We start from the raw sequence: 23257 nt of genomic DNA, 5'->3' as shown, positions 1-23257 counted from the left end.
AAATGTATTCGTGAAGGTGAACCTTTCCTTTCGGCTGCATACTTTGAACAAGAGAATCTCAACACTATCGGTCAAACGTATTCGTCAACTTTCAGTTGAGTTTCAACGGAAAGCCATCGTTAGTAATACAGTATAGTTTCGTGCGTGCATGAGTGCACCTTTGTTAAATTTCCAGCTTTCTTTACACTAGAAGAATATGATGAGCTTTGTGTCTGAGGGCTCGTGAGGGCGTTAGAGGAGGCTGGTAGCCATCTTGGGCTCATGTGGACGTCAATGAACGTCTGTATGAGTTCTTAAACCCTTGTCGGCTGTTTTGTTTTCCGCACATATAATGCCTTTCTCGCATGCAGAGAGTACCGACGAGCAAGCGGGGGGTCACAGCCTCTTTGACGAGCTGCTTTAGTTTATGTATTTTGTTTGCTCTTTAGGTATCCTTCAGATGCGACTTGGCAAAGGCGTGCGCAAAGCGGACAGAATGTAATAGAAGAGAACCATTTCTTTGGTCCTCTTCCATTGCGTCCATGCTTACTTGCGTTGCTTATTTCCATAATGAATGCTTATCAACCAACTCAACTCTTTGTCGCTCAGCATTTGATTCGTTTTTAATAGCTTTCTCTGTGTCCAATTTTTGTATTTCCAACCATTCCGATGGCTCATTGCATCCCATTGCTCCAATTTCTAAGCAATGCAACGTGTGCAGCGTTTGACAAAACCGCTCGATTTTTCGTGCCCGTAGGTAAGTGCAACTGAATAGCAACATAGGGTACGAAGATCTTCCAACCGTAGCACAAAGTCTGACCGACTAAACCGCTCTATCAGCGGTATACTGTTCGAGCACTGCCACAAAATACGGACAAATAGAACGGAGACGCCAAACTCGATACTGGTGTAACTCGTTGGCCTAAGTACGCAACTTCTCACGCTTCTCGACGTTCCTTTTTATCGCGATTTTTCTTTCTTTCTTTCTTTCTTTCTTTCTTTCTTTCTTTCTTTCTTTCTTTCTTTCTTTCTTTCTTTCTTTCTTTCTTTCTTTCTTTCTTTCTTTCTTTCTTTCTTTCTTTCTTTCTTTCTTTCTTTCTTTCTTTCTTTCTTTCTTTCTTTCTTTCTTTCTTTCTTTGAAACCACATGCCATGCGTTTTCTATATGAAGCAGCAGCTCGTGCAAAGGCTTCCTTCTGAGTGATTCTGTGTCTGTAGTCGGCCCGAGGTCCTCCATCTTTCAGCAATGCCGCTTTCCCTCAGATATCTACACACGAGCAGTGAACGAAAAAAAGGAAACTCATCGGGAATTCGGCCGCTGCGCCGATATGGCTGCGTGCAACTGCGCCATCTTTCCGCTGCCCTAACCCTGTGCGCAGAATGAAAGGTGTATGTGAGCCTGTTTGTCCTCTGTTTCGCGACATCCATCTTTGGCACTGCGTCGGTGTTTGACGTGTTTCTACACGAAAGCGCCGTCTAATGCGAACGCATGCACAGCACCGAGTTAAGGGACAGTACGTGGTTGTGTATAGTCTTGGTTTCTTCTTTTGTGTCCTTGTTCTCACGGCTACCTTTTATCATGAGTTACGGCAAACCACATTGTTTGTGTTTTCCTCCTCGCTTACTTGGCTAATGTTTCGGCGTCCTGTTTTGTTTTTGTTTTTATCTCGTGAAGCGCTATACAATGTGGTCAACTGCTGAAGGTAACGGATGAATCGGAAGCACGCACGAATTTCACTCGTCGTGGCACGGCCCAGACTGACCGCAGCTTTGGAATAAATGACTTGTGGCTGGTGGCTTGTGACTTGCCTCGAGAGTGTTACTAAAGTCAGAGTATCCCGTCATCAAACTGCCAAACTATTCCTATTAAGAGCGACAGGGAGGAGTGTGGGTGCTTACAATTTTAGTGGGGCGTACTTACAATTAAATGTTATTTACTGTGCTGTTCTAACTGTTCCCCTATAACTGCTTGGAGATGTTTTGCGGCGTACAATGCTCTACGATGTCCGTAAACATGAACCAAGTGGGTACGACTGCTAATGGATTTCTCGCCATAACGATGGATAGAAGAAAGGGCGCCGATTTAACTCCAGTAATGTTCACCTCCAGTACGTTTCATATTCACGCGAGCGATGAAGTCCAGGAGGTAAGACTAGTAATAATACCTTATCGTAAGAGCATTCGGCGCTGCGCTGTAAGTTTATGTACTGTAACGAGTAAATCGTCGCAGTATATTCAATGTCGTGCCGCGGAGTCCATGTCATATAACATTGTGTTACACGGACACCATTCAGTAACCAAGTTTGTTTGCTCAGCAGGCGAGGAGGTTTTGTCGAAAGGCGGTATTGCAGACCTGTTATATAACCAGCCACATCGGAACAGCCCTTCTTCTTCATCATTGAGTCCCCTTTCCTCCTTCCCCAGTTGGGGGTAATCAAGCGGTCTTAGCCTGCACTCTAAGAAGAAAAGGTGTCCTTTGACCCTCTTTTTATACACTTAAGAGTCATATGTGCAGCACTCCTTTAGAGAGGCAAGTTGAAGCTCTTTAGGAGAGTCGTGCGCTGACTCTCTTTTGTAAAGCTGTGCGTTTCACGACTCTCCCAAAGGGGGTCAGCGTGCCTCTCTAAAGGAGTGCTGCACATGTGACCCTTACATGTATAAAAAGAGAGTCACAGTTCTGAGAGCGCCCTGCCTTCCCCCGATGGCTTCTCTCGCTCTCTATCTCTCTCTTTCTTTATCTCTCTCCCGAGGCATTACATGCGAGGAAACAATGCTTAAGCAATGGTTGCATCGTTAATGATAATGAGCGATTCGTATAAGAAAATGAATAAGAACGGATAGCACGTGCGTGTATCACCATCTCTTCTTTTGTATAGCTGTTTTTCACGTGTAAACGTACGTGCGCGCGCGGGAAGAAGCTAAATGGCGATTGCAACGAGTCGCTTGCGCTTATTTGTGGACTATCGGCAGCACGTGGAACAGGACGGAGAGAGACCCGCCTCTCCAATTAAAATTAATGAGGAGCAAGTTCTCGCGACAGTTTCTTAGGTGAGCTTACGCGCTCCCCTCACGGGATCGTCGCTCGCTTTCTTCCTTTTTTTTTGTCGCGCAGGCTTGTCGACTGCGCTTGCAAACTTTACAGCAGCACAAAAGTTGGAGAACGTTAGCTAGAGGTGGGCCCCGGCTATCCGATCTCGCGTCAAGACCGGCGGTTAATAAGGGAATTCGTCGGATTATTTGCGTTCACCTTGCCTCTCTCCCACTTCCCTTATAGGGAGTGCATTACTGGGGGGTATCCCGGCCGTCGTTGTTGTTTTGTGAACAATATATGGGAAAGCGAAAGCTTTAGTTACCGAGAGATATGTTTTTGCTCATCTAACTAGATACCATTGATTGTTCCTACGAAGAAAGAACCAGCACTATTCGAGAAAAAGTTAAAATCCAGCTTGCCCCAGTAATTGGCCATTAGCAGCACACCCCAACGCAGAAACGACAGATGAGCTGCGCAGTTTTCATTTGACGAGGGAGAATCTTGGTGCAGGAAAGTTTTACGCGCAGGCGGAGTGCTGGAGTAAGTATACCCTGAAGAAGAGTATCGATGCCGTATGGGGCGCCATTTAGTCTCACTATAAAATGGTAATATTCATGAGAGCTCAAGCACAATACCCGCCACGATGGTCTAGTAGTTATGGTGCTTGACTGCTGACACGAAGGTCGCGAGATCGAATCCCTGCCGCGGCATCCTGTTTCCTTGTATTATTATTTTTTTCGATATAGGCAACGGTAGATCATACACGACTACTGTAAAGGTGCGCTCCTTTGTAAAGGAATATCGTCAGGTTAATCAACTCGAGCGGCGTGCCGTAAGCAAACGAGCAAAAATAGAGATGACGCGGGTAAATGTCGAAAGAAGTTCAATTTTTTTGGCCGTATGTGTAATTAGCCGTAGCCTCAATGTGGCTTCCCGTATACTCCAACAACCGTTCATTAAGGCTCTGCTGTCCACATATTAGGCAGCGGCACCTCGCGAACACGTCGCGTATATATGGGGGTAGCTGGGCATGTTGGTAGGACATAATGAATGTAAGAACAGTGTGGCGAAGAACACGTACACATTGCTGAGGGAGCGAAGCCATCGCACAGGAACGCCGCCTCAGTAGGCAGGGTCTTGACACGAATGCAGTTGGCAAAAGACCTAGCTTGGTACACACCTAGGACGACACGACTCACTGAGATACTGGGAGAGGGCAAAGTAACACGATAAAGGGCCTGTTCCCCCCTCTCCCCGCCTCCATTAGGGCCGAACACGCCACAGCGCTGTGTGTGTGTGTGTGTGTGTTCTTCACCGGTCATTGTCTATTGCGCTGTTTTTACATTTATTACATCGCGTAGATTTCAATTTCTCCGATACACGAAATACCACCAAGGAGCAATGATGGCGGCGCTCGACATAGCTGGCTATACACTGCAAATGAATTCGCCCAATTAGGCGACGAAAAAGAAGGGACCTTGCGATAGTTTAACTACATAGTGCAGCTGTTCATTCTGCTCCTCGGCCTCCTCTTTCTCCCTTAGCCTCACGATCCTTCGTGAATTCCTTGCCTTCGGAAAAAGCATTGTCTTCGGGATTTCGACCTCGACTACGTGCCCTCCTTGATCTAACCTGAGCGCTACACACGAACCTGGCACGCGCCTTGGGGCCAATTTCTCGCGCGCTGATTTGCAAGTCGCGTTCATTAATTATGCCAGGTCTCCGTGCGCCAATTATCTCCTGCCACTTTTATTTCCTCTGTTGTCCTTTATCTTTGTACATCTCTATCTGAGCACAGTGCGTCATTGTTTCGTGCCTGCACAGTTCGTTATCTAAGTTTGCTCCCTCCCTTCCGACCGTTTGCTTTTTTAAATATTTCTCTCGTTTAAGTAAAAAACTGCAGAGATGATACGGTGTTTGTTTTGGGTTGAGGCTTCGATTGTTTCGCTTCGCTATTTGTGTTTCTTTTTTCAGAATACTACATTCTATACAATCGTGAATATCTTCAAAAAAGTGCCTTCTCATTAATTAAACGCTATAGCGAAAAAAAAAAATATCAATGTACTCTCCGAAGAGAGTACAATGATATCCAAAGGAAGTTCATGTGCCTCTTTAAAGAGAGTCATATACGTGGCAAGTCAGGTCTGCCCGAAAGGAGTAGCACATACTATTTTTTTGTTTTTCTTAGAGCGTAAGGTGCACTCTGTGAAAGGTTTATTTGAGATGCATTAAAACGTAATTAATGCCTTTTGAAAAGTCGTTCCACGGCCGCTCGATGAAAAACACCATGTGTTTTTCATCGAGCGGCTGTGGTCGTTCTATAGGTTGTGCAGACAACTCAAATTATTATTTCAAATTCTCAGTTCTCAAATTAATATCTGTTGACTCATTTTTCTCTTTCTTTCCTACCAATTCACTTTCCTCCATTTTTGTTTTTCTAGACTACGAGGGACGAAAATGTACCGCGTTTGTTCCATGCACATTGATGTAGCAGTTTATTTCAAGCAATAAATGAAAGGTTACTTGACATATTACCTATACTATATAAACAATTTGTGTGGTATTCTATATGTTTCATATGGGGAGTCTGTGCAGCGTGAACCTGCTCAGAATATGTATACAGGAATTCTGCAGAATATCTAGATTTGTTTTCTTTTTATAAGTATAAAGATACATCGCACCTTAAGAAACAAAAAATGTCACGGACTGCGACAAATCCGTGACTAGGGTGTGTCTATCGTTGACGATGCGTAAACGACGCAATTATCGATGCCTCGTCCCGTCGTCTACGAAAGTGGCCGGCCATGTACGATAGCGAACAGTCACGATCGAACGCCGCTCGGTGGTTCGACAGCGCGGTATAGGCACCGGCAGCGCTCGCTAATAATACCCAACCGCTGCAGTAGGTGAGTTAACGGGTGCTAATTAGTGAGCCTTAATAAGAGCGTCGCGTGCAGCAGAAGCGCCGCCTCGTTAGCGGCACGGGCTTTCTTGCTATCTGCGTCCGCAGCTTGCCGGTAGAAAGAAGGTGTATGTGACGAAGAAAACAAAACAGTGAGGAAGAAAATTACCGGGCCAACTTAGAAGCAGTCTTGTTCGGTGTGCTCATAGTCGCCAGGCCTAAGTGAATGCTGTGCTCTTGGTAAGATCGTGGGAGCACGACATCGCAGCTCACCAGACGAGAAGGAAGCCGTAAGAGCTCTTCTACGGTATACGTGAAGGCGATAGGCTTAAGTGCGCGACTGTATTGATATGCTTCGCCGTGCTTGTATGCGAACAATACCGACTCGTGTATTTTCTCTTTCTTTTAAAGCTCGTTCACACCTGCAGCTAGCACCGGTCGCGCGATCTAATTAGTCGCAAAACGACTGCTTTGGCATCAGTCGCTCGCTGCTCGATTTTTCAGTCGCGCGGCTGCAGTCGCAACACCTCTGAACCAATCACATGCGCAGGAACAGGACGTCGGCTTATTTTACGGGGAAATGGCAATGCGAGCCATATGCGAGCAGAAGTGAATTCTGTACGGCGACGGGTATAAGTCGCACGCAGGTGTGAACACCGGTCGCCTTGAGTCGCTTTTTGGTCGCCAGTCACAAATGGCCGCGCTTCTGGTGCAAGTCGCAGGTGTGAATGAACCTTTGCTCCCCAACTCTTCTCCCGACGTGCGTGCACCCTTAAAACAGTTTGGTTTGTCTGGGGAGTTTATTAAATTAAATTTTATTTTTTTCTTTGTATCACAGCAATAATAGTCATCTATCATGCGTGTGCCCTTCCTCGATTTCGGGGTATGCTTTTCGGGTCACGAATGGCGTGCGCGCTATCAGTGTGATACGACATTTTTGATACAGAAAGTATCGAGCGCCGTGTTGTTTAAGAGCCTGGGATAATTTAACGTGCGCTTAAATAAGCGCGCGGGTGTGCTTGCATTTCAGCGCCACGGAAATGCGGCCGCTGAGGCTGGGAGTCGAACCCACGACTTTGAGCTTAGCAACGCTTCACCTTAGCCTCTAAGTCACCATGGCGGGTCATGACTTGAATGCGCTAGACCATTCTAAAATGGCCGAGCCCTATGGTTAATATGAACGAGAAGACGGTTTTTTTTACGCGAGTTGAGATGCCTTCTTCGTCATAATCCCGTTTCCTCCAATCTCCGTGCGCACAGACTTATTCGTCTGTCCTCGGGGTTGTTTGTTTTCCTCCGATTTCGGCGAAGCGGGGGATTTCAATCGTTTGTTTTGGCAGCGGATTAAGAAACCGTGCCCCGGCCCTTCGTATCGGCTCAGCCGTTTATCAGCTCTCGGCTATAGCGGGAACGGGAATCCCACACGTCTAGTACGTGGGCTGCCTTCAATATTGAGCCATCAATCCTATAGGCCTTCATTTTTTCTCTTTTTGCAGAGCAACATGATATTCATTTTTCTGTAGCCGTCTATAGCTGGCCGAGAGACGGTGATGATTTAAGCAGCCTGAGTAAATATACGTCCCATTTAGAAATTCAGATGTTCTCTTGTGGGTTTTTGTTCGTTTCAGCAATAGCTGTGCCGCGTATGATTGCGTCATTGGCCGCCAGATGAATTCTTAGGATGGGATGCTCACTTGAAGCTCCCAAAAGCGATAGTCCTATATACGTGCAACAGCAGGATACTGTGAATTAGTCCTATACTTACTCGCGCACAGAGAGAAAGAGAGAGGGAGTTAGATGAAAAGGAAAGGCAGGGGGGTTAACCTGGTAGTGGTAAACGGTTTGCTACCCTGCACAGGCGTAGGGGGATAGGTATTGGGAAGATGGCAGGGAGAGAGGGAGATACTATAAAAAAGAAAAAGAAAGATGCATGCACAGCTACGTAGTCATGCCCTGGAGGTGAGCATTATCGCTTCATCTGGTGTGCCTTTTTAATACAGTCATATCTCTGACCACGTTGTACACGGCACGTGAGTTGTAAACCTTATGAGGCGCGTGTAGCACCAAACCTGCGTATATATATGTATGTATACATTCTTTGGAAACGAGCGCTTCTTAACAAAAACACTACGATCATTGAAGAGGACGTTTTTACGCTTTTCGTGTTACCATTGAAAGACCTACGACGACATCGCAAGGACAGGCAAATCTTGGGACGAGTCCAAGCCTGTCAGGTAATTGAACGCTTCATTCAACTCGCGCCTGAAATGTCGCCTTATACGGCGTACGTACGACTATAGCATTAACGAGATTGGCACGCATTCACGGAAGACTTACTGGACGAATGAATACGAATGCTTATTATAAGGCACGTACGGACTAAACCCGAACGCTGACGGCGAATCCGGAAACTGAACGGCTCCGGTATCGTATCCGCGCGCTCGCTCATACAGTTTGCGTCATTGTGCTCCCATCCAGGACACATATGCGTGTCGAGACAAAAGAGCCGTTCGAATGCTTATTCACGAACGCCGACTTCCGTTCGCGCTGAGCGGCTTATAGGAAGGGGGGGGGGGAAGTCCTGCAATCACCGGCTCCTCAGCTGAGAGATCAGGTTCATTCCAAATGGTTCACAACCGCGCATGGATATCAAGCTGTATCCGAAATGAACCCACTTTCGCCGGCTCATCCGAGAACATGCTTTTAATGACAGTGACTTTATTGTCGTCGATGCTAGAGTGAAGTCCCTTTCACGTCTTCCGGTAGAACGGCTAAAGAGCTTTCAGTCGCGATTGTGGAGACGGGTGCAGATAAAATGCGCAGTAGCGGAAAAAAAAAAGGCTAGCGCCAATCAGAATAAGAAAAGGAAAGAAAGACGAAAACGAGTCTACCTGGGCGGCGGCTTTTGAGACACACGTATCTTTCTCGACCTTTTGCATCGGGCGATCAGCTATACAGCGGCGCTTCTCGATGAAGTCGTCCTTTCGAGATTTGCCTGTGATTAGGCGGCAAAAGTGAAACCTGTCTCGCCGGCGAAAGGCGATCAGCGAAGCTGAAGAACAGAAAAGGACTTACAGCGAAGAAACAAGGAGATATTGAATGAAGCAAAGAAAAGCGGGGTGGAGGGGACGACACGTGTTCCGAGTTGCTGCCGTAAAAGACTCCCTGAAGTACATAAGAGGCGATAAGAACGAGAACTCGGCATCGCGGTGAGTGTGTTATATAGAGCCGTAACACGAGAGCAGCAGACAGCGTAGCGAAAAGAAAAGGCTCGGAGAATAAAAAAAAAAGGACTCGAAAAGATGTCGGAGCAATTTCCGTAAACGGATTAGAGCCGGCGAGGGAATCTCTTTCTGCGCTTTGAAGGGCCGCCGCCGTCGACAACGAAAGAAAGCGATATCGTGCGGCACTGAATAGTGTACGAATGCAAGAGAGTTAAGCGGAAGATGATGAAGCGAACTTGAAGAAAACGGGAACGAATGATAAGCCCGAAAGCACGCAAAATGCGCCATTAAATCCGTGCAGCGTCGATACACGCTACAGTGTGTGCGTTAGTAGGTCAGGTACGAAGAAAGAAAAAGATTTCTGCGAACACCACTTAGTGCTGTAATCGATGTCATTACCGACACGCAGATATGACACACACGTCTGAGACATGTTTTCAGCCACACTTATTCATATTGTTTTGTGTTTTCATCCGTGAAATTAATTTCTCAGTCCAGTTGCCCATCGTAAAGCTTCGTAAAGCTTGTCAGTGTCCGACATAACATTTTTTACTAGAACTCAGATGGAGCTCTAGCGACAAGTAAGTAGTTAATTAGCATACTCAGTGGCCTTAGGGGAGTGTGAATAATTGCCGCGCATAGTCTTAGGGAGGTGCTCTTCAAGAACAAAGGAGGGAGTTGGCAGGCTGCGCTAATGTTCTCATAGTTAATGATTTTCATTTCCCGTGGAGATGAGACTTGTATAAGTTCGCTCTAATTCCTTGTTAAATGTTCGATTACTCACATTGAGACCTTGAAATAAGTAAGACCTATTCGAAGACTATTTGCTATTTACGAATATGCGCCATTATACTTGAATGCCCAATCGGATAGGACACTACTTGTTTTGTCATTCGAAACTTTAAAATATTGGTACACCCCTAGCCTGACACTGTGACAGCCAAGGCGCGCGTTCACTGTACAGTCTTCCGAAAGCGAAAATCTTGTTATCTCTGCTTGGGTAGAATTTGGAATGCTGCCACTCCATACGCGGTGTGTAGCTGTAGGAAAACTCCTGTATGGGTCCCTGGTTTCACCGGCACAGAATTCGCGTAAACGAAAAGGACGAACTGCCCACACTGTATGGGCGGTAGTCTGTCCTGCTCGTCCCGCGGGGCACGAAACGAAATAATGGTAAGAAAATAGCTGTGAACGAGGGGAGAGGATGGAGGTGTTTTAGACACTGGTGAGGCAAGCTGCTTCAAGGAGGGCGGAAGGGCGAGGTCGAGCGAAAAACGAATCTCCGCGACTCCATAAAGTGGGCATTAACAGGACGTGACCGTCATACCACGATCCCATCGATGGGAGATTTAGGCTGCAGATTTAGCCTTCCTTTTTTTTTTTTTCGCCCCGTACACTTAGGACCTGCGTGCCGCTGTGCAGAGCCTGTGCACCGTACTTTCTCTTGCATCCCCGCGCTGGGCCGATGGCGCCCCCGGAACAGAGGAATAAAGAAACGAGGCCGTATTGGTCCGCTAATCATACTTTTCGGGCACGGATCTCGGACGGTTAAGGGGTCGCCAAAGCTTAACCATTTATCTGCTTAGTTATGTGCAGTTTCTAGTTGCTTGTGTGAGGCTTATACGGCTCGTGTAGTGCACATAGTGCAATTGTGACTTCTTTGGAAAGAACACGCTTGTCAAAAATGTCGCTATTAATTTTTGTGCCTACTAGCACACCGATGACGTCTACGAAATTACTTTTTTGAAAATATTTCGCACGTTAATCAAATATCATTTAAACAGCGAGTCAGAGACTACACTTTACTTATATGTAAATTATTCGGTCTATTCTCAGACATAAATTTCAATAACTCTCAACATTCTCAGCAAAGTTGATAAGGGATTGAAGCGAAATCTTTCCTTCAAGATCAACAGTGACAACGTAGAACGTCCTGTCATCGACGATACTTTCGCTAGAGACAGATGCTGCAAGGCATGCAACAAAATATAATGCATAGACAAGCAAATACGTACGAGGAAAAGAACGCAATACAAACACTTCCCCTAACTCTCGCTCCATTTTTTGTTCTATATTTTTTACCGACGTGAATCGATATCAATTTTGGTCAGCGCACTCATATTAACCACAGAAGCAGTGCACCACGACTTTCTTAATTAATCTGCGGCGCTTGATGTTTACAGCGACACCTCGACTGCCTCGCTTTAGTGCACGGAATTAAGCAGAACCAACGCCTTCGTCGCTGGCAGCGGTATTATCGCCGATAGTCAGCGGCCTTGCACCGGCATTGACCGACCGGCAATGGACGGGACGCTGCTGTACTGCGGGCCGTGGACGACGCTATATAGTCCGTCCTTTCTTACCCGGCCCGCTTAGTAGGCCGCGAAGCGCAATCTTGGATCCGTGGGATATTACGTGAGCCCTGACAGCGATCGCTCAATCTTGGGGTCCGGAACCAACGTCGGTCACCTCTGTGACCCCAACGCAGCTTTGTAGTCTTTTGTTGATGTTGTCCTCGTTGTTGTTGCGCGTTTGCTCTTACGTGAGTAATTACTTGTGATACTTCTTTACATTCTTCTTTGTAATTAGCGCGACGCGCATGCGTTTCGTTTCTCCGTGTCTCCTCTGTTCGTATGGTGGTGCTGTCTCTTCTCAATCGCTTCTTCAGCACTTGGGCCTGGTCGTCATGTGATTCCTCTTCCCTCTGCTTCCCTTCTTCCTGTGTCTTCAAATTGCGATTATTTTCCACCTTTCTCAAAGAATAAGCGGGCGTTGGGCCACTCTGGCGCGGCGGTTGCCAGTTTTATTTTGCCTATTTTCATCGTTGCCTTTTGCAAATTATCAATCAATCAATCAATCAATCAATCAATCAATCAATCAATCAATCAATCAATCAATCAATCAATCAATCAATCAATCAATCAATCAATCAATCAATCAATCAATCAATCAATCAGGTACCTTTTATTCACACCAAGAACAAAAAAGCATTATCGTCAAAAAGGTGACCGAGAAAAAAGGCTGCCTGGATGGATAGATGGATGCCATGAGCGTCCCCTTTATAACGGGGCGGTGACAAAGTGTGCCACCAGGCTCGACAAAAAAAAATCCCTTTACTCTTCTTTTTCTTAGTGTTGGCCTAGTGTCAATTAAATCTATCTTACTACAGAAAAAAAAAAACTTAAATTCTCAGCCTAGTTCTCTGCCCTTTACGGCAGAATGTCCTTTTTTCTTTCCCCAATATTTAGTTTTGCCCTTTCTGCCTAATTTTCTGCCACCAATACTCTAACCGTCTCTTACTTATTTCAATCGCGGGTGTGTTCAGCTTTCCATTGTCGTCTCTAAAACCCAAGGCTTCATGTAGGCTCGTGCCCAAATGTACACCTGGGTGGATGTCTCCACATTCACCCAGGTGTACGGGTGCCAGCGAAGCCGGGCACATCGGGCACGTTCGTCGGTCGTATTTCGTCTATCTCCAAGCCCAGTTAATGGATGATGTGAGGGCCCACTCCATCCCGAAGCCTCAGAAGAGGCACTTTCTGCACCTGGGTGAGATTACGGGGAAGGATGCAGGCACACGGGGGAATTAGGGCACGTGTGCGTCCCGTCGAGGGCTTGGATTTTAGTGCTTGGTGGGGAGCACCGAGATCCGATGGAAAGGGAGTTGGTGTCTCAGGTGAGAGGCAGGTGATCGATTCTCTTGGTCTGTCACGTTGTCGAAACACATCCTATACCATGCCCCTGTGTCAACTGTAGCTCAGTGGCGAGCTGCTAGGAATTGTGGAGGTTTTTTGGGAATAAAAGACCGTATCGCTCTTTTATTCCCAACCTGCTTGAAATGTTTCTTTGCAAGGCATGCGTAAAACGATAATAAAGAGAGCATCAGACAAACACATGCAATCCGGTGTGGTTCAGGATCGAAATGTTCAAAGCATTTTAAAGCACACGCCAAGAGCACAAGGTTGATACCATTACCAACACATCGAGAACGGCTTCGAGGCTTCGTTTAGCAAATTAAAGAAAACCATCGATGAAAATCTGGAAATCTTAGCTTACGACATGCTTTGAAAGACGGCATGTCTTGAAAGTGTGAGAGATGTGGTGTTATTCCATATTTCGCAACAAACAAAAGCTACGAGGTTTCGCCAGCACCATCGAATGTCTCCTGCTAAATACCATCCCCGAATGCCGGTGCAATTTCGTATGCAGATGCGACGGCTTTCTCGGGGAGAGGGTGCGCCACCTTCGCGAACCCTTCTTGCATTCCCATTTTGACCATTTTCACTGGGCCGTGTTCCCGCAAGGGTTGCAGAAGTGCCACCTTGCTCTTCCCTCAAGAATTGCCTCTTTTCGATCTTCCGTCAGCTACGAGACCCAACATCTCAACCTAAGATCCCGAGGGAAAAGCACTTAACCGACTAACTATATATAAATAAAGCTATTCTAAACATGTATAGCTTGTTCAACACCACCAACGCAACGCGACCGGAAAGAACAGGTCCCGTATTGACAATATCGTCATACGGCTATTTAGTTGTTCGTAAGAGGAAATTTCAGCCACTCGTGATGCCGAGCGTATCAATAGCGAAGCCGAATGGGTAATGGAAAAGAACGATCACGAAAGAAAGGCTTTGTGAGTTCGGCCGCAGAAACACCAATGCGACCCCTATAGCACGCGCACGAATTGAAACTGCGGGCATTTTACGCTGATCTTTGTCGCTTTTCACGTATCTTATATTCTGTTATCTCGTCTACTTCTATCCTTTAACTCTCTGGTCTTCGCGTTTTCGTTCTTGCCGAGTCGTAAACCACTGCGGCTGCCACGTTGCAGTCCACTTTACGATTAAGATATCCCGAGGTCAGCTTGCCCCCTTTCTTGACCTTGCGTTCGCTCCCACAAGTTCAGCTTCGCATGAGAAATAAATAAATAAAAAAAGATTATACAAGCACTCTTCGTCTTACAGCATGGCTGTGTCCGCTGAAGTGTCAAAAGTTAGGCTTCTGGTCACGACTAGGTTTTCCACGAACGTCTTTATTACCAACCCTCCGATACAACGCCAGGCTTCCTGAATATATATTTTTTGTCTTTAAATTTTACTTGAAATAATCTACAGCGTTACTTTCCACCGCAAAGGGGTCGTCACCGTTCTTGCGGAATAGACGTCTTTCCCGCTCCTTCGCCTTCTCTGCTCACTCGCTTGGTACGGGGCGAGGTTTTACGGCTTTCGAGCTTTCCGAAGAATCGTAAAACAATTTTTGGTCGTCTTTCTCAGGCCTAGAAGTTAACTTTACGCATTTCAGATAACCGTAGCGCTTCTCCCTTCGTATATACAGCGCTCGCGTTCGGCCAGAGAAGGGGTTTCAAAAGAGTCCGGATAGGTGATGCGTAATCGTTTATAGAAGGTATTGCGGCTGAATAGGGGATCAACAGCACGTGTGTGTGTGTGTGTGTGTGTGTGTGTGTGTGTGTGTGTGTGTGTGTGTGTGTGTGTGTGTGTGCGTGCGTGCGTGTGTGTGTGTGTGTGTGTGTGTGTGTGTGTGTGTGTGTGTGTGTGTGTGTGTGTGTGTGTGTGTGTGTGTGTGTGTGTGTGTGTGTTCAATAAATGTCCTTCCTGACTGATTAGGCGGCTGTATAATCTTTGGGTAGCCCATGCAGGCATCGAGTCGAAGCAGAATCCATAGGTGTCTAAGTGGTTCCGCGTGCTTTTGAATCCGCCGCGGTGGCGCAGCTTTTACGGTGCTTGGATGCTGACCCGAAAGACGCGGGGTCACGGTGTAAGATCCTGTACCTTGCGCGGGCACGATCCAGGACGCGGCTGTCGCATTTCTGTGGAGGTGAAATGGTAGAGGCCCTTGAAGTGTTTGATGTCAGTGCCCGTTGAAGAACCCTAGGTGGTCGAAACTGCCCGGAGCCCTCTACTAAGGCATGCCTAATTAATAATATCCTAGTTTTGGTGCGTAAAACACCAGAAATTATTCTCTGCATTCTTTTGAAGGGCTGATCAAGCTGCCCCTTGCGCAGTGGTCCGCTTGTGCATTTGAGACGACTAGCCACTTATCCAGACCGGATTCTACTGCGACGCGCCATTTTTCAAAGTTTGTCACGCGAACTTCCGGTCTGGCGCTCGGCGCGCTCAGTTTCGATATCGCCTACACAGGGGCCATCAATTTCGATGACTAATATCTCAAAATAGGTGTGTTTTTAGGAATTTCTCAAACCTAGGTGTGCCACAAATTGTGACGTCATACAACTTTTACGTATAAACAACTCCCGTCAAGTTATCTATAGAAGGTTAACTAACACGTTTTTGTTAATTACTCCTTTCACTGTAACTTAAGGTGCGGCAAAGTATTACCGCCTCGGCGTAGAGTTCGTGTGTGAATATAAAAGGTGCCTGACTGGCATTGCGTTCATATAAAAAATATATACATATTGTCTAAAAAAAAGCACCCTGTATATACCACGTCATCCGATGCTAATTCTAGGAAATCACTTGGACCTCTGACCGACGTGATCGGATTTTTCGATGAAACAGATTTACAAAATAATCTTTGACAAGTACAGTGCATGTTGGATTTTCTAGCTAAATTTTATCACCAAGTAGCTTGCACAGCACATCTTTAGTTGATTTTGTACCACTAAACTCAACTTACTTAACCCCACAACTTGGCGACGTATCATTTTGCTCAGTTAGATTTATTATATTATTCGGCAACGACGCGCATTCATCGCATTCTTCCTGAATTCTAGCGTCGAATCGTCGTTACCTTATATATCCTCCGTGCCTCCGATTCGTGGATTCGCGGTAAAAGTGACGTGAGAGGGAAACTGAGGAGGGTCTTTGACCCGGATTAGTGCTTCGCTTGCTCGGCGCCTGTTGAGTTCCTTTTATTTTTTTCCCTTTCTCGCTTTGTCATATTTTTCTATTGCTTCTAGTATTCTGCTTTAGGCGATTTCATAGTCGGGCCCCTGAGAGCAATCTTCGCTGCTCCTCCACGCGTGAGCGTTGAATTGCCCCGCTCTGGAGAACTTACGGTTGGGGAAACATCACGGCGGTGGAATCGCTGGCCTAGCGAGTATTTCTATTTTTCTGCGCAAGTTTTAACGGCTTAACGGCACGACTCGCGACACTTTTTTGATTGCAGAGAATGTACGCATCTTTAAGCTTGGCATACAGAGCGTCTGAACGTGACAAACTTGTAAACGAAATATATGCGGCCAGATGCAGCTAAGACGCGTAGATGTCGTGTTGAGAGGTGGTAATGCCACGGGTTGAGATTTCGTCGCACTATCGAATGACACCGCATTCAGATCTAATCTCCATATCCGACCATACTGCGAAATTCAATTACGTTATGCAACAATATAAGTGGATAATTCGTTCAGACTACAAGCGTCAGAGCTCTTGTACTTTTCGTATGTTCCTTCATTACTTCACTGCAATTATATTTATGCAAGAAATTAGAAGAGTGTGGGTGGGTGTAGGACAGCTCGTGATTCGTGATCGGAATGTAGTGTTCTCCCTTGCCTTCGTTGCTCGTCTTTCACGCCTCGGTGTCCTTGTCGACTGCAAGAGGTTCTTTCATGATGGTTTTCGTTTTTACTGATATAAGAGAATTCTCGGTGCACGGATTCGACGTCGGTTACTCCTCGTCTCACAAAGTATTAGTGCCCTGTACTCTGATATCAGGTGCTATACGCTCTTATATTCTTGTACATACGGATAGAATATACTGAGCGCATATAACGCACACAAAACTAAACGTATAGAGAGCATGCCCTGTTACACATAACAATCGAAACTATGCATCCCACAAACTATGAATACAAGGTCGCAAGTTATCACAATGATTTCTCATGTGAACAATGGTGTAGAGATAGACGATGGGGCAAATTACCGATGGACGAGGTTAAGGGTGTAACATGGTAAGAAAGCTTGGCAACACTAACTGTTTTAAGACTGCTTGTCGTGTTGTTTGCGCTATCAGACCTTTAGGACTTTGGGTGCAATCCAATTTGTGAAGACGACGATGTGGAACGCTGGAGGTGTGGCTATGGTCTAACCAACTTTTCGCTCAAATACCAAATTCGGAACTATTCTTCAGTGGCCTTGTAATCGCAGCTTCACTGGCCACCGAGCAGCACGAAAGCACTCAGCAAAGTCGAAAATAATTCTAGTGGAACAGCACCTACTATATCTTCTAGGTCAATCTTCCTTCCTTGTGCAACCTTTTGTCTATCGCGGTATTTCTCAGTTTAAAGTTGCTCTTAGAAAGGATTGTGAGTCAAACTGCCGGTAAGAGAGCATCTCATTCCTGGCACGTGATAATTCTTGTTCCTCAGACATCAAGGTGTCTAAGTGTTCTTTTAATTTCGAGGGCATGCGCTTAGGCATAGTTGAACATGTTTCCAAAGATACGCAAACTAAGTTACTTCGTGCATACACGCTTGCGTCTAGTTTTGCTGTATTGCGCCTCCGAACATGCTGCATGGGAAAGCACTCTAGGCCTTCATGAATATGTAGTCGTGAATCATGGTTAGTAGTGCTTTTAACATTCGAATTATTGGTATTGAAGACATACATCCGAGTAAAGCAAGGACAGTTTTGGCGTAATAACCCGCACTGCAGCAAAGGGCAAAGGTCCAGTTCCATCGTGCCTCCGTCTCTCTCTCCACCTTCTTCTTTCTCGCTTCTTTCTTCGCCACCACATTCATCTCTCTTGCAATCGCTCTTCGTGCACACTGGATACTAACTTGTTAGTAACTCTAGTATTCGTTCACTTACTGTCCGCGTCCAGTGTGCAGAAGAAAGACCTCCGAAATCGGGGGCTCGGAAACGTCGGGGTAACCTGACTGTTCTCAATCATGCCACACGAGAAACTTCAGGCCAGTCTTTTTACCTTTCTTTGTATTTGTTTGCGTTAGCGCTCCGTTGTCTTAGTTTTCCCTGTCTCGTGTCCCCTATAGGCACCCATCCATCTACGCGACATGTTCATACAAACAACAGAGCAGCCTCAGCGCACCAGCGTCGCCGCTTCGCGAGGCTCGCGTAATTGCTGCGTCGTCATCATCAGATATCCGCTCATCTGTCCATATCTCTCCCTCCTTTCTTTCTCTCACTCTCTCCCCCACACTTTCCCTCTCTAACCCTCTTGTATGTATAGCGTGGAAACGTGAAACTAAACTGCACATTACACGCGAATGCAGCTCCTCGCTCTTCCAACGCAAAGGAACGTGGCGCTCGGTCCGCTTACATCGTTTGTTGTTTGTTTGTTGCTTGGTAGGTTGTTGTTTCCTTTCCCTACTTTGTTTTCTTGTAGCCAGCAAGCAAAGCAGCAGAGAGCAGCCGTCACGATGTCACTGCGCCGTGCGCGCGCTGCAGCGGCAGAAGCCTATTCCCAGGGGGCGTTCTAATAAATGTACTTTCGCCGAGGTGTCGGGGGTCCTCGGTCTTCCCTCCTCCACTCTGTATGGAAGCGAAAGTCGTAGAGAGGAGGAAAAAAACTTTGCGAAGGCTAAGCCATGGGCCTTGAGTGCACCCGCCCTTAGCCCTCACTCTCCTCCGTGACTCGATCTCTCTAGTTCCCCCCCCCCCTCTCTCTCTCTCTCTTGCTCTCTCTCAAGCTTCTCGTATACATCTCTCCAGGGTCCACTCGTGATTAATGGTACTGGGCGTTCTTTAGGCCCGACGCCTTATATGGAGAAGGGCCTCTCTCTCGGAGGTGCAAGAAGAGAGAAATAGATGAGGGATGTCGAAAATCGCCGAGCAGTCTACGGAGTGATGAAAAAGTGAGCGAGCGAAAGTTAGCAAAGATCGAGGCCGCGATGTCAGGAAATTATGCGAAATGGCGCTTTTCGAGCAAACACGCGCGTAAAGAAAAGAAAAATGAACCCACTGCAACGTAACGACGAGAGTGTGAATGAAGGCATGGATAAACGAGGGGAAAAAAAAAAAGAAACGCGCAGTTTGAGGAATTGTCCGGCTGTATTACAGCGGGGTGCGCAGGGTCAGTTGCTTATGAAATTCGTGTTCTTATGACGAATGTGTAATGGCCGGAGCCAGAGGAAAGGAATTTCAATTTCAAATGTCATATACAGAAAATAATTTGTGAAGTCGCACTAGTGTATAACACTGTCGCCTGATGTTTCCTTCGCAGTCTTGTCTAACCACTATATAAAAAAATTATGTTGGGGACTTTTTTTTTTCACCGACTTGAAAAAGCGCGAAATCTCCAAACTTTCAATTTGCGTTCTTTCGACTGTTTGCAAAGGTTTATTTTTCGGTGCTCCCATGCTGATGACGCGTTCCAGTCTACACTGGTTACCTCCCTACCCCCGTTTCCTGTACTGGTAATTGAGATTGGCATTCCGAATTTCTTTCAGGCATCAGCGGCTTTCAATTCAGACGCAGTAATGGCTCCCGCTGCATTTGCCCTCGTGATAACGCTCTAGCGAGGCTTTGCACGGCAGCTGTGCCTTCGCTTCGACTGAGCATTAATTTGTTAACCTTCCAAGGTCTCAACTTCATAGCAGCAACGTGAAAGTTTGAATTGAAGGTTAGGCTTCGAACAAACTAGCCCATAGTTGTTTAGCCCGCAGTATGGTGCCCAGTGCTGCTTTGGGCTACTACTTAGCGCTATACTACTTAGCGCTACCACTTAGGGCTACTACTTAAGGCTACTTGTCCTGGCGCTCTTTGGCCATCAAATGGCCCTTGCGCCAATAAACAGCAGATACTTAAGGCTACTTAGCGCAAACTACAAGAGACTTCTCGCCTTCGCCTAAAAGCGCATACGTTGAAACTCAAGGGCACGATCGAAACGTCCGTAAAAGGCATTCGAGGCGTTCGCTCGGCGAAGACGCACTGCGGGGCTGACAGTGGCGCAACTCAACACTGACAGGTCGCAGCTGCGGCCATAAACGGCGTGACGCCGTCACGTGTTCCGTGTCGTGCTTTCCCAAAGTGGCGTCAGCGCCGTGGCTGCATCTAAAAACTTGCTACTGTCGTGCTAGGGGGTGTTCTGGACTTGTAACATAAGGCACCTGACACTGCATGCTTCTGCTGCACTACGCCCGCCTTGCCTCGCTTCTTGTGGCGAGGTGTGTAGGGATGCGGCTCGTGTTTGATTTATGTAGCGCCCATAATGCCTCCTTCTACGTGCCTCTATACGATCGTAAAAAAGAAGGGAGCGAGAACGTGTGCGATGGGTAAAAATGCGTGCATAAGGACTCGGGCAAATAGAACAAAAGTAAACCGCGACTACGCAAATAAAAAAAATAATAGTGGGAACTGTTGCATGTGGCTGCTCCGCAGGCTCACGCCTCGCCATGAAACTATACAATGTATCGAATACAGCTGTAACAATAACGTCTGGGATTTTACGTGCCAAAAGCACGGCATGACTCAGTCACGCTGTAGAGGAGGGCTCCCGAAATTTCGTACGCCTGGGGTTCTTTGACGTGCACCTAAATCTAGATACACGGACCTCTAGCATAACGCCTCCATCGAAATGCGACCGCACGGCAAGGTTCGAACCCGTGACCTTCGGGTCAGCAGCCGAGCACCATAACCACTTATACCACCGTGGCGCCTTGGAATACCGCTGTAGCAAAACGAAGTTTGCGAGTTCGGAGCTTAAGAAAACTATGTTACGTGCCTGATTTTGCTTGTTTCGCCCAGTGACTGCATCGTAGCTGCGGCCTCCGTGGACACTATTCGCAGCATGGCACGCGCGATCGACACGTGCAACACTTTTCCGCGTGTTTTAGCCTCTCCCATATTCTGTTTCTCTTTCTGGTTCAAGCGAGCGGTAGTCGAAGTTTTTACATTGCTGTGACAGCGTTTCGCGCACGACGCATCCACGCGCACGATCGGCCTGCCTGCCGCTTGTTTCCCGTTTACTTTTCCGGGTGCAGCATCCACACATTTGCGTCCCCTGAAGGCCACTCCCGAACGTGCGCACTTAAGTTATCCGCTTGTGTACGTACTACGTCGGAGTCTTCCTCGGTGGTTTAAATATAGCGTACACGGGTAGACCTCTCTTTCTCTCTCGTTCTCTCAACTTGAGCGATAAACCTGACTCCGGAGCCGCGGTTCGACATCAGATTCAAGCCACGGGCGCGCGTGCGCGCCAGGAAACCTTGAACTAGCGGCTCCCGAGCTTCGTTATTTACGTTCTGTTCAACCTCCCCGTGCTGCTTTACGAGTTTTTTCCCGCGGAAAATTGCCGCCAGCCGGAGACGACGCAAGCACACACACACATACGAGCACGTGCGCGCGTGCCGTCGTCGTAAGGCTCCGCTGCAAGACGGAATGGGGCAGGCCTACGCCGGATTGAGTGGCCGCGGCCCTGGCATCGCGGGGATACACATGCTCGATCATGCCCGCGACCCGCCTCTCATGCGCACCGTGCACGATGCCCAGTAGATGGAACAGCAAATGCTGTTCCATCCCGTGTTTTCTTTTCATTTCCTCTCCTTTTTCGCCCCCTCCTTCCCATTTCCGCCGGGCTTCCATGCGGAAGTCTGCGATGTTTGTCAGGCAAACACGTGAGCAGGCAAGGATCTTGTGATTATGGAACGGCTTGCTTAGCCCGTGTTGTACCTTTTTGGCGTATTTCCGTTGCGAGATCTCCGGAGCACGAGGAAGTTTTTGGGAAGAGAAGAGAACATGCATGGCGAGAACCGTGGTTATTCGAACGAGATGTGAAAGCTGTGCCGAACTATAGCTGACAGCGTGTTTTTGCCAGTATACTGCAACAAGATTTTGACTTTCGTGGTTGTATAAACAACCGCAGAGCATGCGGGTTCGGAGCTCTGAGCGAACTGAGATCTATCATCGTGTAATAGCTTGTCGCTTCTAACTCTACTGTTGAAAGTCGAAACGTCAAAACTTTCTTTTCTTGTATAGAATAAGCAGGAGGTGTGTTGTAGGATATAAATGTTGCATATTTCATACAGTCGCGGTTTTAGTCAGGAGTGCGCGCGTTTTTCCTCTTATATTTTTTTCTTTCAGTGATGATAAGGTAAGAAAATTTATGCTATAAAAGAAAAACAAAACCAAGAAATCTCACTTTAGCTTTTCCTTAAATTCACATTTCAAGAATTACTTCGCAGCGCAGTTTCCCTACAAGAATTAGTGACGCGTGTGCGAAGTCTAAGCGTGTTGATTTACATTTTTTGAAATATTTATATTTACTTGGAAGTTAACTGCTTTTGAAGATTGCCCGCAACATGTATTGCATCTTTTGAAAGTAAGAAAGTATGAAGCACCTACGCGGGGCTTTCGCTATATAGCATTTCCTTATATGCCAAATCTTCAACATGTGCTTCGTTTTGTGTGATAGATCTGCTTGAACTTAGAAATACTATCGAACGACACAGCCAATGCTTCTGCGCTATTAAGTCTTTAGTAATCGAAGTTGACGTAGATTCTAATCCTTGCTTTCTTTTCTTTCTTGTTCTCCTCGTGCAGCGCTTCTGTCGGGCACTCTGAAGACGTTCCAGAAGTTCGCCTGCGACGGCCAGGAGCTGCAGCTGCGCTGCTTCCGCAACACGAGCATCTCCATCTCGGTGGCCCAGTACGGACGCTCCGTGCCCTACCACATGTTGTGCCCGCCGCCGTCGCACGAGGAAGGGGGCGCTGCGAGCGCAAAATCGGCACAAGAGTACAACGGCAGCGTCGAGTGCATCGCTAAAGAGGCGCTGAGGGTGAGTGGACTTCTTTCTCCAATAGAAATACCATTTGCTTTAGTACTGCGAGAGAAACGTAACGTGTATTTGTGCGCATATGGGGTGATGCTTTTATTACACTGTGGGCGTGAACGCGGGTGCACATTCAACGCCGCTTTGGGTGAGCAAACGGCGACTAGGAGAGAATAAAACAAATAGGTGAACTGGATGTGTAACCTGGATACGTGTAGTGGTTGTCGGTGTTTGCACGCCCCGCCTTTTAACACGAATGACTGCCAATTTGGCCAGCTCTCGGCTATTCTAAGGTAAACTAGATTTTCATTTCAATAACGTTCACATGCTTATATAGTTTTGTTGTGAATGCTAAGAGAAGACATGATTGCGTTGCGTGTTGAAGGGCGCGTACACACAGCCTGGCACACTTCGACA

General features: G+C 46.9%; 1 protein-coding gene across 1 annotated transcript in view; it reads left to right on the top strand.

The window, feature by feature from the left end:
• Positions 1-23257, top strand: part of LOC119396273 (protein eva-1 homolog C) — a 240857-nt gene that overhangs the window by 197578 nt on the left and 20022 nt on the right. The window contains exon 2 of the mRNA XM_037663413.2: positions 22611-22846. Within this exon, the coding sequence (XP_037519341.1) occupies positions 22611-22846 (236 nt within the window). The remainder of the gene's footprint in view (positions 1-22610; positions 22847-23257) is intronic.

This window comes from Rhipicephalus sanguineus, chromosome 6 (assembly GCF_013339695.2).
Source record: "Rhipicephalus sanguineus isolate Rsan-2018 chromosome 6, BIME_Rsan_1.4, whole genome shotgun sequence".
Taxonomy (NCBI): Eukaryota; Metazoa; Arthropoda; class Arachnida; order Ixodida; family Ixodidae; genus Rhipicephalus; species Rhipicephalus sanguineus.
Note: the sequence above shows the minus strand (reverse complement) of the source record. Positions and strands in the feature narration are given on the sequence as shown.